This window comes from Myiozetetes cayanensis, unplaced genomic scaffold (genome assembly GCF_022539395.1).
Source record: "Myiozetetes cayanensis isolate MyiCay16 unplaced genomic scaffold, myiCay2020 scf27, whole genome shotgun sequence".
NCBI lineage: Eukaryota > Metazoa > Chordata > Aves > Passeriformes > Tyrannidae > Myiozetetes > Myiozetetes cayanensis.
Genome location: NW_026087488.1, coordinates 7734802 through 7750926, shown reverse-complemented (window position 1 = coordinate 7750926; position 16125 = coordinate 7734802). Strand labels below are relative to the sequence as shown.

The 16125-nt window shown below is 48.9% G+C and overlaps 1 protein-coding gene across 1 annotated transcript in view; it reads left to right on the top strand.

Moving 5' to 3' along the window:
- MYBBP1A (MYB binding protein 1a) overlaps positions 1-15484 on the top strand; it is a 52431-nt gene extending 36947 nt beyond the window's left edge. The window contains exons 24-27 of the mRNA XM_050321960.1: positions 2632-2745; positions 12404-12505; positions 13541-13665; positions 14821-15484. Coding sequence (XP_050177917.1) covers positions 2632-2745; positions 12404-12505; positions 13541-13665; positions 14821-15355 — 876 coding nt within the window. The 3' untranslated portion in view covers positions 15356-15484. The remainder of the gene's footprint in view (positions 1-2631; positions 2746-12403; positions 12506-13540; positions 13666-14820) is intronic.
- Positions 15485-16125: the final 641 nt, after the last annotated feature.

Below are 16125 nucleotides of genomic sequence, written 5' to 3'. Positions count from 1 at the left end.
CTTCAAATTGCTGCTGGCCAACCGATAAGTAAATATTTTATTTCTGTTGTTTCAAATGGGAAAAGTTGCTCACACTTAGTACTAAATTATCCTTGGGTTAAAAAACAATCAGGAAACAAGATAATGTTGAGCAGAGCAATAGCAACTTTTTAATTATGTGAAGCCCAAAAAGCACATTTTCACTTTGCTGGAATCTAACACACAGTCTGGAGGTGTGAAAGCTGTGAGTGTGACAGAATTACTGAAGAGTGGCAGCAGCAGCCAGGATCCTCAGGTGACTGGGTGTTGTGACTTCCTCATCTATGACACACACAAGGGAACATTCTGTGGTGGGTGGGTTTTTTCTCCTTTCTTTTAAAATTGTTTTCAAGCTTAGTGCTTACTGAGAACTAAGTCATGTTCAGCAACTGTTCTGTTCTCAGTGAACCATTTGAGTCTTAAGGTCTGCAGAGCTCCAGTTTCTTTGGATGGCTTTGATTCCCTTCCAGTTCTTTTGGTGCTTGACTTGCAGCTCTCCCACCCACTGCTGATTGGAGCAGTTCCTGAGCAGGCCCTTGCCCCTGGTACCTCTGGAGTCAATCTGAGGTACATCAGGGCACCTTAACAGCACCCTTCTCTCAGCTCTGCACCCACTGGCAGTCTGAGTGTGTTTGGAATTGTCAGTGAGCAGCCGGTGCCTGCAGCTTTGTGACCCTGCCTGAGCCTTTCAGAATGAATTATGGTCCTTCCTCTGCTCCGGGGGTCACGTTCCCTTTGTAATTGCACTGAAGTGACTTTCCACTACATTTGGTACATGCATGCAGACATGCCATAATTTGTTCTGTAAGACACAGTCTCTCCATAATTACAAGGAGTATGTGAGCCTGCCTGCCTTGGAGATGGCATTAGGGTGTTCTCTCTCATTAAATCAGCATAAATCCTTGACGTGGTCTCGTTGGTTCCCTGCTGCGTATTTGCCCTCCAGTAAAGAGCAGAATTTCTGAGTGTGAGTGAAAGCTCTCTCTGTTTGGATAATTCTTTTCATTGGTCAGCCTGGTGCAAACTGGAGGTAAGATTACAAGGATGTGTGACCTTACTCTGTGCTGGCATTACCCAGTGAGGGATCCGTGTTCAGTGTCCTGTCCCTTCCCGAAGCCTGGAGTATGTTGTGTGGGAAGCACAGACCTCCTTGAGCTTGTGAGGTGTTCTGTCTGACTGCCCACAACTCTGGATGGTCTTACTGCTCTCAGAAGATCCAGGGATTTCTTTACTCACTTTGAATTATTCACTAAATAGTTCCCTAAAAACACTCCAGTAGAAGTGTTGGGACCATATGACCAGTTTTTAGCCTCCTGCTCCACATTTTTCAGGTTTCTTTGGACCCAAGGGGTACCTGGAGACCAGGTTGGGTATCACCAGGCTGCTTTTTTACTCTTGAGGTCTCTTAGACTTTTGATCTCAGTGATGTCTTTGATAAGGAGCTTTACAAACTGTGAAATGTGGTTTGAGAACAGCAACCCTTGCTTTCTTTAGATGAGATTAGCTCTTACTGTTATTCCCTGTGATTTTGGTATTTGTACCTGCATTCACTTTTGGGCTGTGTGATGGCAGTTAAAGACAACGTTTTTATCTTTGTATATGAGTAGAATTTGCTCACTAACTCCAGGCTGCTGCAAAAAATTCCCCTTTAAATCCTCTAAGCTATTTGCTCTAATCCTCATTACTGTATTTTGTGCATTTCTATCATTTGCTCTTGTCTATTGCTGCATTTCTCTCTTGTACCTTAGAAAGCCTTAAAATAGGAGTTCTGGCGTGGAAAGGGCCATGTAAGAAGATTGCAGATCACTGTTGGTTTTCTAGTGGCTGTTCTTTTCATTGTTGTGTTACTGTGGAGGCTTAATGAGCAAGTTTGACTCCAGGGCAAGGCCGAGGCTGCTCTGAACAGCAGTTTCCATCAGGATTCCTTTGAAATGAAGCATCTGTGGACCTGCCAGCTTTTATTTTTGGTTATTGGTGCCTCCTGTGTTCCATCAGAGCACAGTAAAGGGTGCAGCCACACAAAGGTGCTGCCTGGAAACTCGGGGGGACCGATAGTGATGCACTTGGAGCAGCTACCAAAGCATGTTTTGGATATCAATGCCTAAATCTTGAAGTGGCAAAATCCCTCTGCTCCCCTTTGACCTCCTGTTTTATGTATGTGCTTTCAACCAAACCCACCACCCTGTCTCCTGAGGAATGGCTCTGTGAGGACACAGAAAATGTTTTCTAACAGAGCCTTAAGCTGATGAAGGGTGGGTTTAGATGGGATATGGGAAGAAGTTATTCCTTGGGAGGGTGGGCAGGCCCTGGCACAGGTTGCCCAGAGAAGCTGTGGCTGCCCCATCCCTGGAAGTGTCCAAGGCCAGGTTGGACGGGGCTTGGAGCAACCTGGGCTAGTGGAAGGTGTCCCTGCCCATGGCAGGGTGTGGGACAAGATGAGGTTTAAGGCTCCTCCAACCCAACCCATTCCATGCCATACTTGTTGGTGAGGATATGCAGCATTTGTAACACGGCATCCCCTGGATGCTGGGCTGGGCTCTGTGCTTTAGCAGGGTCTTTACATTGCTTAGAGAGTGCAGAGTGTCATGTTCTCCTCTCCCCTTTCTCTTCCAGGCCATGGCTTGTTTGCTTCTCCACAAGGTTCTGCTACTTCATGAACTGAAGCTTGTCATGACAGAGGAGGAGTGGGAGGAGCTGATCAGCAGAAGCATCAGCCAAGTGACAGAGGTAACAAGGCCTGACGTGTTCCACGTGCGGATAGCGGGTAACGGGTGCTGCTTTCACCACTGTGGTGCTCCTCAGAGCTGCAGTCTGGGCCTGGGTCAGCTCAAGTGGTCTGAGAGGCCTCGTGCCCACCAGGATGGCAGAATTACTGTAACATCACTGACCAGGTGGATTTTCACAGAGTGCAAGAGATGTGTGCCTGGTGCAGCTCAGTGACACCTCCAGTACCAGAGCTCGAGTTTCAGGGAATACATTCAGACAGATCAATTTAAGGTGTTCTTCTTTTTTCTTTCTTTTTTTTTTTTTTAATTGAATGGGAGCATTAATTTCATTAATGTCATGGAAGTTCTGTATGGGAATGAACTTCAGCCCAAACAGGTAGAGCTGAGGTGCTCTAGACCTTTGGCTCCTGGTGCTCTGCAGGCCCTCTGGACCAGACTCTTGTGCTCATATTGTTTATCAGGAAAACCTTAAAATACACTGGAAAATAATTTGGACAGAAAAACCAGTGGCAGAAATTGCTGGGCTCCTGAGTCAGTGGAAGGGCAGGTTGTACCTGAGGACAGTTCTTGGGTGCAGCTGTTACGTGGAACATGGTCTGTGGGAGATTGAAGAAGCAAATGCCATTCTCTTGTGTTCTTGGGGACTGACGTGGGGGGACCAAGCAGCCACATTCATGTTGTGAGGTGGTGACTAAACTTGATGACATGGGAGATTCCAGTCTTGGAGTTCCTGCTTAACTGTAATAATGATCTCTTTCTAAGTAGCTTTCATCCTCTATTTACTTTTTCAGATGCTGGTTACATGGTAATTTAGGCTGTGCTGTAATTTGCTGTATGGAAACAGAACAATTAGATCTCTTTTCTTTAGTCAAGGAGGGACAAAATCTAAGCAAATCTAAATCAGGGAATTTAAAGGTGCTGTTTATAATTCTTGAGGAATCAGGTAATCCTGGGTTTCATTACATAGTTTTTATTTAATGATTGCATCAGGAACCCGATGGGTGGAGTTAGGTATGATTTTATTTCTCAACTACATAAAACATGGCACTCCTCCCAGCCTGCTCATCTCCGTGTTTCTCTCTAGAAGCTGAATACCTGCAGGACTTGGTGATGCACTAGGAAACCACAAACATTTACAATGCCTTTATGTTGTTCTTGTCAGGGAAAGTTTAGCATCTTGCAGGCCAGCCAGGGTTTTAATGAGCTTTGCTACCAAAGCTTCCTCAGTACCTCCCATTTCTGTGGTCGTGTGTGTTTAAAGAAAAATTCCTGAGAAGTACTGTCAGTTTGTTTGGGTTGTCCAAGGTTTACCCTGTGGGCAGGAGGCCTCCCATGCTGTTAACTGGCAGTGGCATTTAGGTGCTGGTTCTTTTTTTGGCCTGAAAAAGCCCTGAGATAACATTTTTACACAGTGCTGTTGGTGTTCCTGCATTTACTGGGTTTTGTCTCCCTTCCTGCTGCTCCTCCCCTGCACTAACCCACTGCTGGCCATGGGGCTGGGGCAGCTGCATGTCTTTAAATGTTCCTGTCATTGGGAGGGATCAGGGTCTTTATATTCCATGTACCAGTTTTGATTCATAGCCAGAAAGCTGGCACTTGTGCTGCAAAACTTTCCAAAGCTGCAAAATGTGTTCTTGTGTGGTTTTGGTGGTGCAGAAATGCTCATTTAACTGGTAATAGCTGTAAAAAACATGCAGAGTCTCTGTGGTGTGGTAGAACAATATTGGTGCTGTCGCTGATCTCCTCAGGAGATGGTATAAAATCCCTTCTAGCAGAAGTAAGATTATTTACTACTCGTTACTGCTACTGCTACTGAGCAACTCTGCAGAAAGTGTGTGTTTGTCAGAGAGTATTCCACCATCAAAATAACTTGCTGCAGAGTTTATTAGCCCTGAACCTCCAGGTGGAAGTTGTGTGCTTGACTGAAAGAGAAGCTGCAGGTTGGGTGGGAGTTCCAGGGCTGTTGTTGAAGTTTTGGGGTGAGTTTGTTTGGCAGGAGCTGGGGCTGAACAATGGCCCTTTCTGTCGCCCATAACCACACACTCTCCTGCTCAGCCAGAGGGCATGTGCAGAACTGAGACTTTCTCCTGCACCTTATTCTCATCCTTGTTCATCCAAGACTTGTCTCCACGGGCCATTCCAGGTCAGCCATGATTTTGGAGGTTGGCACGTGAGTGCTTTCCTGTGAGAACCTGGACTGAGAGCTGGGTGATGCTGTGGAAAATAATGGAGTTCTGGTGCCCTGCCTCTAGTGGCAAGGTCTGCATTTGTTGTCATTGGTCATTCCTGCCACTGTCCCTCACTAATAGCTGTTTTAAGAGCAAAAAAATGGGGATGTAGACTTCTATACCTTTCTTTGGCCCACAGAGAAGTCTGCAACTCTTTTAACTGATGTGCACTTGTAATTCTAGCAGTGCTGTTGGTCACGAGGAGACTGTCACCTGAAGGCCTTGCTACGCTGTGTCCTGGGTCAGTTTTTGAGCGCTGGGGCTGCAGGATTGCCATGGCAGGTGTGAGGCTGTGAGAGAGGATGGGATGTTACCTCCTGGTGCCTGCCTGTCCGTCCTGTCCCGCCTCAGGGGCCGCGTTGCCTTCCTGCAGAGATCCCTCGGTGAGGAGCATCCTCCCCGGGGAGCCTGGCATGGGTTTAGGCAGTGCTATGTGCTGGAACTGGGGAAGAAGCAGTGTGAGAAGAGTGCAGTCTTGGATATCATTGAATTATGCAGGCAAAGCTACGAGGCAGATGAGGGAGAATCAGTGGCCAGGAACGTGAAGTGAAGAGACAGCTTCCCGAAATAGCCGCCCCGCCGCTGCGAGGCAGGGGCTCTGCTGCTTACATAAACCAACTTGACCTTATTTGTTCCCACATTGTTTAAGCATGCTTATAAAACATACATCCCAGCCACGAGGGATTCCCTTTTGCCATCTCCTCACTGCCAGCGAGGCAGGTCCCGACATCCCAGCAGGGGCTTTGGAGTTGTGTCCTTCTCGTGAGAGCCCTGCTTGCTGTGGGGCTCTTGGCTTGTGCTGCTGGCTCAGCTGGGCAGAGATTCTCACCCACAGCCCCGGGACTGCAAAGGTGAGGGAGCAGAGAAATAGCTCTGGCACAGTTTGGGATGTTGGGAGTTTGGATGGCTTGGTTGTGTTCGTGGTGTAAAGAAAGAGAATGGCTTCACGTTGTAAATCACAGAGCTCGCCTGAGATGCTGGAACATCTGACAGAAACTTCTCTGAGAGCTTTGTTCTTTATCAGTAGGTCTCAAAGTGCTGTACAAAGGAAATTCAAACCAGCCAGTTGTTGATGTAATTGAGAAAATATTTTGCAGAAACCCACGAGTTAATGGACTTGGTTTGCTGAAGTTGTTCACCCTGTTCTGCAGGTGCCACGCTTGGCTGGGAGCTGAGCCAGCAATCCATCTCAGGTCTCCTGAGTCATCCCAGAGACCCTCTGTGCATGGACAATCTGTCTGTCTCTGAACTTGCTTCAGAACAGCCCCAGCCACCTCTGTCCCAAGGTCCTCTGTCTGCTTGTTGTGAGTTCAGACTGCCTGCAGTCAGGCAGTGAGGTAGAGGCAGGGCCTGAGAGGTCCAAGTTCCCCATTCCATGCAGGAAGCTCTCACCCAGTTCTGGTGAGGGATCTCATCCACTCTTTTTGACTCTTATCAAGCACATCTCAATCTTTCAGCTCTCCCAGCTGACAGTGTGGGCACATTTTGGTGTTTGTTCCTCTTGTTAGATATATTTCTGGTTTCTTTCTGATATGTTACAAAATTGCTGTCTTGGCACTGGAGTGATCTTGAACCTGTGCCAGTTTTTTAGTGGCTCACTGACAGATTTGGGGCAGGAAGCTCCATGTTAAGAATACATCATTTTATAACTCTTTCTTGTCATCCTTTTCCAAGGAACCAGCTTGCCCTCCTGAACTGAGGTGCTCTGTGTAACTCTGAACTTGTGCTGAAACTCCCAGCTATGATGGGAAAGTCAAAGGGAGCGGGAAAGGATTTTGAGGGATAGCCCAGAAAATGTGTATTTTACAGCTGTAAACCTTGAGAGAACAGCCCTCAGAAAACTGCTGCTAAAATTATTTTCTCTGGCTTGTGCACAGAGGTTTCCTCAGGGTTTCCTTCACCTCTCCTGCAGTAAGTACATCCCAGGAAGGGCCCAACTTTACTACTGTTTTTCCCTTTGCATGTTTTGTCAGTGCCATAAGGGATGGACAGCAGTGGTCAGGTTGGCTGTTTGAAACCCAGATGGAATCAAGGCATCCTGGAATGGAAAACTGCTGACAGCAGCCTGATACCAAAGTTCAGTGCAAGACCAAAAGCGCTGCCAGTCCCCAAACTGGAGGCTTTCAGATAAATACACAATCCCAGTGAGATCCACGTGGAGCCTCCTTCAGTTTAAGTGGTTGCTGGGCAGGCAGCAAGGCAGGAATGTAGGCAGAGACGGGCTGGGAAGGGATGGGATGGATAACCCAAGACCTCTTTTCCATACCATTTGAAAGTTACTGTGTGCTCCCTGAAGACCTTTGTTGTCTGGCATTCCAGGGGTTTGTTACTGTTGTGTTGTTCAGTGAGGGATTTAAAACAACAAGCTGGAGCCACTGAGGATGTGTGGGGGAGAGAGGGATGTACCATCTGGCCTTTCAGTGTAGACATGCCCTTAATTTCTGAAGGGCATCACATTTGATTATCGGTGTCTTAATTTGTAGGGAGATAAATTATTAACAGTGACTTCATCAAATCTCTAAAAAAGCCATTCTTCAATTTTTTTTTCTTGAAGATTGCCTCAACTTTTATCTGTCCATCTTCATGAATTCTTAATTCATTGCCCTTTCTCAGCCTCTTAGCTTGTAAAATGAGGCCAGTAGTGATTTAACTGATATCTTCGACGTGCTTTCAGACTCCTGGATTTCTCTGTGGAGAATTCCTTCTCCTCCTGGATTTTTCTGTGGAGAATTCCTTCTCCTCTGTTCCCTCAGCTCTCCTGTATGTTTTTTCCCTGCTGCATTTTCATATGGTCTTTGGGGGGAAAAAAAATATTATGAGACTTGGGGAAGCATTGGCATCTTCTGTGATAATGGCTCCTGGATTTTTTGGTTCCTCCCTCTAAGAACAGCCAAAATAAACATCACCAAAAATGTTCTTTAGTTACACCCTTCAGCCTGTGGGTCTGCTTAGTCCCCTGCCTTCCCCCTTTCTTTCAGTCAGGCAGGGACTTGGTGGTTCCTTCCCTTTGCAGGCACATCTTGATGACTTGTTTCTGTTGGAGATGGAAGGAAATAAGTTTTGAACATTTATACTTTCAGTCTTCAGAAATTTAGAGACAGCAGAGGGAGGAGGGACTGTCAGTGCTTTTTTTCCTCTTTAAGTGCTCTTGGCAGCAGCTGCTGCTCTGTCCAGGTGAGTGGTGTGAGAACTTCTCCTTGAGTACCTTGTGTAGGTGGAGTTGGAAGTGGATGTGGCCCTGTGGATAGATGGACACTGGAGTGGAGAGGCAGACTCTTCCCTCATCTGGAGAGGGATGCTGTGAGGGGCAGTGAGGGATGGATTCTGCAGTGGTTGGGATTCCTCCACATCTCATACAGAATGTAAGAAAAAGCACTGATTGTTAAGATGCTGAGGGTGTGCTGTTCTCCAGAGGTCCAAGAGGCAGAGAACTTTGGATCCAGGAGTGCCCTCCTCCAGAAACAGCCAGAGGGGTTTGAAGCAACGTGTCTGACATAACGAGACAAAACCATCTCTGCCCCCTGAATCTGTGCAGGGTGAGGCAGGAGCTGTGCTGCTGCAGTGGCTCGAGATGAGATGGGAGTTCCAGCTGTGAAAACTGCCTCCCTAGTTGTTCTTTTTGGAAAATGACCTGCCCAGATCTGCTGACAGCTCAGATGTATGGGCAGTGATTAACCATCGCAGGTATTGCCGAGCTGGAACTGGGACTGAGATTCCCTGTGAAGTGGGACTGGCTGGTCCTGAAGGGGCAGAGTAAGAAAAGCAGAAAGTGGGAGAAAAGCAACATAAATCAGCAGGTGCTGCAAGTGTAGCTGTTGGGTATAAATCTCGTGGTCTCTCTGCTTTTAGTATCGAGTGATTGGGTTGTGTGACCCTTGGGTTGGTAACGCTTTCAGAGGGCAGGGAGAGGGAGATTTGGATACCTTTGGAACAGCACGTGGCAGAGAATCACAGAACAGGTGGTCAGACAAGTTCTTCTGGGTTTTCCCTCAACCCTCCACCACTGAGCTGTAGCGTAGCTGGAAGCAAACCCCTGCTTTGTGCCTCAGTCTGGGGTGTAAAACAGATCCTTGTGCAAGTCCCTGCGATCTGATCGGTGTTTGGGGCTCTCCCAAAGGTGCTGCAGAGGACTGAAACACTGCTGCTCTTTCTAAGGCATGTTTACCATTGTGCTGCAGTTTGCCATCTGTTACATAATAGCCTCTGCTTTAATTTTGTGATTGTATTGTATAGATTCCCAAAAGGAAATCACTGTGGGCTGGTAAAGGGACTGACCTCTGCAACTGGGCTGGCAGAGCTGATTTCACCTCTGGGGGAGCTCAGTGAGGGAGCAGACCATGGTGCTTGGTACCTCACGTAGCCAGAAGTTATGACAAATACTTGGGATTAAGTTTGGGAAAGCTGCTTTTGAGGTCTGGACCCAGTTCCCACTGAAGAGATTTGGGATTTCACTCCCAGGGAGCCGTTCCCCAAGGCTCGCCCGCAGTCCCAGCCCAAAGTCAGGTTTTTTATGTAGCCAGAGCGAGGATGTTTGTGTTTTGGTGTCTCCTACTAACATAAATAACACAAATCCCATCGGAGCAAACCCTCCACTGTGTGCACTCCCTGCTGTGGGAGGAGGAGAGTGAAGCAATGCCCAGCAGGAGATACCATCTCATGGAATGCTCTGAGTGGTGAGATCAGGATGACAAGTGGCACTGAGCTGAGCAGGAATTGGGGCTGGAGTCTTTAGGGAGGTTTGACTGTCCCAGCCATGCCACATACAGAGGTGCTGGTGTCTTTGTGCCCTTTGGAGTAAATTTCTTTTACACCCTTTGCAGCAGAAGGGAAAGGGAGAAGAAGACCCATGTTGAGCAGTAGTGAGACTTTGTGCAAATCCAGCTTCCCCAAAGCCAATCCACTCTGATTCTGGACTAGAGAAAATTGTGCATTCTGTGGCAGTGAATTATCTGCTGCTTCCTTGCTGCTCCTTTGGCTTCTCCAGTCACCCTCCCTCTCTTCCTTGTTCCTCCTGGTCTTTGAGAGCTGTTTTAAAGTGATCCATTTCAGTAGGGAGCTCTTTGTTTGCAGAGCATCTCAATTGTGCCGGATTGCTCCTGGCTATTTACATTGGTGGAACTGTGCTTGTGCTTCCAGACTCATGCAAAACACTGCTTTTAATAGATATTTAGTCACTAGACCGGTGTTATTTTCCATCCCCAGCTGGGCCAGCCACCCTTTTCATTCCACAGCTCTGCATGAATTGGGTTGGGCACCCCAAACTGGATGCACATCCCAATCTCCTGAGCACCTGAAAGCTCCTTCCAGACTGCTGAAAATCAGCCCCTCAGGTGTTGCCCAGAGCTACAGGACTTTTCTGTTGACTTCAGTAGGATTTGTTTCAAACCCTTCAAAGCAGCAGGGGCAGCAAGAACAGGCAGAGCCAAGCCAGCACGATTTAAATGCAGCCGTCTACAGTGAAGAGAAAATGCAATTTATTTTTAACACCTTTTTAATTCCAAAGTGTTTGTATACTGAGAAGATGAAATGACAGCTGACTCCACTGTGGCTCCATCTCAGCACTGCCCTGATTCCTCCTGTCCCGAGGAGCTGACAATCCATACTGATTTTCTCTCGCTGTGGACTTGTGCACAACTTAGCAAGACAAGGATCTCAGTAGCCTCCCTGAGAGCTAATTCAACCACAAGGCACGACTGCTGGCTTGGCAATATTTTGTTCCTGAAACTGCCAAGAAAATATTTATGCAAATCAGAATTTTTTTTTGTTCATCGTTATTATTATTAAGCCTAATAAACAGAGTGTGCCTGGGCCGTGGGATGTTATGTCCCAATTGTGAATATTTATTATTTTTTTCCAATCACCCCCCCTATATTTGTTGTTTTACCTGAGAGACTTTGGAGCTGTTGGATTGTGTGACCTTGTAGGTTAATGACAGCTCTGGAATAGAGTTGCAGTGCATCTATCTATATCAGGAGAGAGTAATTAGCGAGTTATTGATAGTCAGATGAAGTTGCAGCTTGAACTCCAGCCAGCAGGACATGGTTGCTTTCTAATACAGGGCTTGAGTGGACCATCCTGGACAGGAAATAACTGTCTCTTTATTACTTAAAAAAGATACTCCCAGGGTGTGGAGCCTGTACAGACAGTAAATAACTCTACTTGGAGGTTGCTGTTTCTGCAGACACATGATCTGGTCTCCCCACTTTTTCAGCTGGAAGTGTTCCCCTCGCTCTTGCTGGGCAGCATTATTTGTCTCCTGTGGGTGTTATTGCTAAAACAATTTGCTTTGGGGAATAGATTTTTCATTTCTCCTGGTGTCTGCAAGGATTTTTTTTTTTTACTTTTTTTGCCAGCTTTATGCTGATATAAATGGGGAACAGTTTGCTCAGAGTCCTTAAAATTACTGGCAGTCTCGCTGAAGCAAAAGCAATCCGTGGTTTGGGAGAGAACGACGACCTCCCACTGCTGGGGAAGGTTTGGGGCAGGGGCTTTTCAGCCTGAGGATGCTGAGCCTGGGGTGGACTTTTGCCCCTTGGTCCAAATTCCAAGCAAAGGAGAGCTTGGCCCCAAGTGCAGCCTTCTCAAGAGGAACAGGCTGTGATGGGCCCTGGCACTGCCTGCAAGACCCTTGTCCTGGAAATGCCCTTTCATGTTGGTGTAATCCCTGTGGGGTTTGCTGTGCTGAGTGGGGAGGAAAACACCCATGTGAGCAGGGCTGCAGGCCCAGCTGCAGGCAGAGGATCAGTGCCCCTGAGCCACTGGGCAGCCTCTTGGATCCAGCTGCCTTTTTATGGCTGTTTTCTGCCCTTTTCCACTCGTAAATAACTGGCTTTTATTTGACCCATCTTTGGAGTGATTTTCCTCCAAGCCAGGCCTTTCACTGTCTCAGAAACCCTGCAGCACATAAAGGGAACACAGGGGAGATCTTTCTCTCAGTTATTTCTGTGAATTTAAGCCTGACAAGGCCTGTTGTAGGCTGGCACCTGGGATTTCCTGGGCACAAGCTGTAATGGATTTTTGCAGCAGTGCTTTCCTCAGCTCCTGCAGCTGAGTGGCTGCGGTCCCTCAGGTGGCTCTGCTGTCTGGCAGCCTCCTGGCCCTTCCAGAGCAGGGGCAGAGATTATTTTACCTCTTTTTCTCCAGGAAGCAGCAACATGTCTCCAGTTGTGCTTCAGCTTTAGGGAGAGCAGCAGGGTTGTACCTCTGTGGTATTGCTTGCTCTTATGTTCCTGAATTAACCTGGGCACCAGCAGCTTCCACCATGTGCCCTCCTGAGCTTTTCCAGAGTTTGGTGGGCTTTGTGTTCCAGAGTTATTTTGGTGAGAGGTGAATCCTGCCATTAATTACTTGTTTTCTGCTTTCTCCTGAGGAGTGTGATCTGTTTCCCCGTTTCACGTGTATTTCTTCTCGATCTTCCCATTTAATTTGCAGTGTTTGAAAACACTTGAGAAACCCATCACGAAGGCTGAGAAAGAGAAAGTTGCCAAGAGCTTGGAGCTGTTGAACTTTCTCCTCAAAACTGTGACAGGGCAGGTGAGTGTGTGACCCAGTGTGTGGCAAAGGGCTGTTTTTGGAGAATCTTTTAAATGTCACACTTGGATTTTGCCTTGTGGCTGCTCCATCCCACCTCATTTCCTACCAAAGGTACCCCTAGAGGGGATGCCTGGTTGGGTCTGAGTTCAGGAAAGTCTGAAGGAGCTTGCTGAAAGATTTGTGCAGTGTTCAGCAAACACATGTGGCATCTCCTTTCTTAGCAGCAGAAATAAAACCTGGAGTACACTGAGGGTGGATTTTGTCCCAGGTGATTGTTCTGCCCTCTCCACTGAACCCCAGAGATTGTGATTCCCCAAAGCTGAGACTTGCTCAGTAGCTTTATGAGTGGGAGTGAAGTTTTGTTCTGGGGCTTTGTTTCCCTAATGGAAAGCGACTTTTTTGAACATGAGAGGATTTTCTACAGGTGACAAAATACTCCTCTAATATGGTTTTACTTACTGGAGCAAAATACCACGAGCAGCAGAATTGCTGAAGCCCAGTTTCCTGCTGATAAGCCCTGAGCTCTGACCACAGCCTGTTTCTTTGTGAAGACCTCATAAGAAAGTGGATGGAGAAGAGAGATTATTTCCAGGGCTCTTGGAGGAGCTGAGTTGCCTTTGAGACACCCTCTTGTGCCATGATTTTACTGGAATTACCCAGTGGGTTACAGGAGAGGCTGCCAGAGCTTTAGAGAGCAGACTGAAAGTGCTGCTGCTTTCCCCTTGGTTGGGTGCATGGTCGTGTCTCTTTTTCCCACTGCTCCCAGCCACGCACTGGAAAGGAAAGGGAACCAAAGGACCCTCTGGTCCCTTTTATGCCACTGCAGTTCTGCCTGGCATGTTAGAGGCATGTTAGACCCATGCCTCTCCTGCTAGAGCCTCGGGTTTCAGATGGGCTCAGGGCAGTGGCTCTGGGAAGCCAGGCAGGATTGGGTTTTTCCTGCCACAGCCCTCCCCTGAGGATCTGCTGTGCCCTGCTGCTGTGAGTGCCCTCCCTGAGCTCACTCTGCAGCTCATCCCTCCTTGCCTCTTGCAGAAGCTGAATGTGAAGCTGGCAGAGGTGGAGAAGGTGCTGCTGTCCCTGAAGCAGCTGGAAGACATCGGGAACTCGCCCCGGCTCGACTCTCTCTACTGGAACGTGATGCACTGGCTCAATCACACGTATGTGAGCTGGGAATTCCGGCTTTGGGGCTTCTCTGGGGGCCTCCCTGCCTGTCCTGCTTGTGTCCATCGGTGTGGGCAGGTGGGAAGAGAGAGGAAAGCAAGGCAGGGAGCTCAGGCTGGAGTTTGGAGTTAAATGGAGCTCCTGGGCTGGTGGGGTAGAGACGCTTCTTGTTTTGCTTGTCTGGGATCATACTGGGCTGGTTATTCCATCTGCTCACATGCTGGGCATTGGTCCTTTTCGGGACAGGGTTGTGAGCACGTGTGATGTGTTTGGTACCTGCCAGCAGAGTGAGACAGCTGATGACCCAAGGACAGTCCCCGCTTGCAGCAGTCCCACGTGGCAGCCTGGCTTAAGAGCCAAAGCTGCAGGGAAATCTCCAGGCCAGGACGAGTCACTAAGCTCCCATCACATCACTGTGGATTAGTTCTGCAGATGTGAGGCTGGAGGGAATGAGTAGCTGTGCTGGGAAATGACTGGATACCAGAGAGTGTGTGCCAGGACCTTCATTCCCCTGCAGGGATCCCCAGCCTGGCTCTTGGAGCGGGTGCCTTGCAGCTCTGGGAGCTGAGGAGCATTCAGTGCCTTAGTGCTTCACACTGAAAAGCAGGCCATGGAATCAGAGCCTGGGTCCTGTTTGGGCCCCCTCTCTGGCCCTGAGCTGGTGCAGAGCAGCACAGGCTGGCTGGGGGGCAGTTGCTGTCAGGACTTGCCATGCAGGCACACAAAGGCTGCCCTGATGGAGCTGGAATGGGCTCTTGGAGGTTCTGCTGGACAATCTCTTGGGATTGTGTAGCACAGTGAAGGCCTTGCTGGGCTGTCATCTTGGACAGACAGACAGACAGACAGACAGTGTCTCAGCAGCCTTGCACGGGGCCACAGGCAGGTGTGCTCGAGGTGGAGGTAAGTACAGCATGACCATGGAATGGGGGTTCTTCCTCACATCTCCATGTGCTTTGGTTGGTCCTGGTCCTGCTCCTACTGTTCCTTCCGTCGCTGTGCAGGCTCGGGAACACCTCCAGTGATAACGCCCATCCTCGCAGCACTGCCCTTCCTGCACCTCCCCTGGGCTTCATGGACTGCCTGCCACACGGAGCACGCTCTGCCCTGGCTGTAAATTGAGTTGCTCTTGATTTTTGGCCTTCTCTCTGCAGGAAGCCCAAGAAGGACAAGACAGCCAGCAAGCCCGTGCAGGACACGGAGCCGCCGAAGAGGAAGAAGAAAGGGTTCCTGCCGGAGACCAAGAAACGCAGGAACCGCAAGAAGGGCACCCAGGAGAACGGGATAGCACCAGCTGGAGATGGAGAACCAGCAGCCCCAGAGGAGGAGCAGCCCCTGGGAACAGAGACCCCCAAGCAGAAGAAAGGCCTCGTGCCTGGGGGCAGCAAACACAAGAATCCCAACAGAGGGGTCAGGGAGAACGGAGTGGCCAAGGCGGGCGGTGGGGCCCTCCCCGCTGTCAATGGGGGAGATGCTGTGGCTGACACGAAGAAGAAGAAGAGGAAAAACAAAAACAGAAAAAGAAAACAGGAGGCAGGTGATGAAGCTGAGCAGGTTCCAGCTGCAAAGAAAGCCAAGGGCAGTGTCGTCCAGGAGACCCAGCAGAAGCAGGGCAAAGCCAACCAGCAGAAGCAGGACAAAGCCAAGAAGAAAAAAAAAGAGAAGAAACCTGCAGTGCTGCAGGAGTGAACTCCATGGACTCACCCAGGCCTGGCACGGCTAGCATGGCTCAGTAGACTGTTGTAATATCTTTTATAACTATAGTTTTTACGTCCTCCGTGACTTTTAAATAAACCTTCCATGATGCTGAGCTCTAAAGCTGCGGGTCTGGCTTGTGTGGAGGGTTCCCTGGAGAGCACAGGGAGCTTCAGGAGGCTGTTTATCCTTCAGGCTCCTGGAGATGCTCACTCTCTCTGGCAGTGCCAAACAGCCTGTCTCCTGTCCCTGATTTCCGAAGGCAGAGGTGAGAGGCTGGTTTGGATTCCCTGGGTAGGTGTGTTGGCACTGCTGAGTCTTGTGGTCAAGCCGTGTGTCAGGGTCAGAAGCAGCTCCTAAAGGCTCACTGCTGTCCTGCCTGGGCCCAGCAGGGCTCACAGCTTTTCCAGGCTGGGAGATGCAGCCTCTGAAATGTCTGGGCTTAAATGGGTTTGCACAAGCAAACTCTGGGGTCGGATGTTCCCAGTTTGGCCACTCTGGTGTTGTCAGTAACTACCATGATCTGGTTTTCTTGCCTGTTTGCTGCTGGGTGCAGGAGGGTTCGTGGCCCCTGTGGTAGAGCAGGGACATCAATAAATCAGTGAAACAATTGAAATGGTTGATTGATTGGCCACTCTGCCAGGCCAGCAGCCTGTGTGCAGCCATGCAGGGCACCTGGAACAGCAGGCTTACAACAAACAGCCTGGGAAGGTGGCTGCTTGGAACTGCATCTGCTTATTGATCCCCAGGCTCCTGACTGCTGG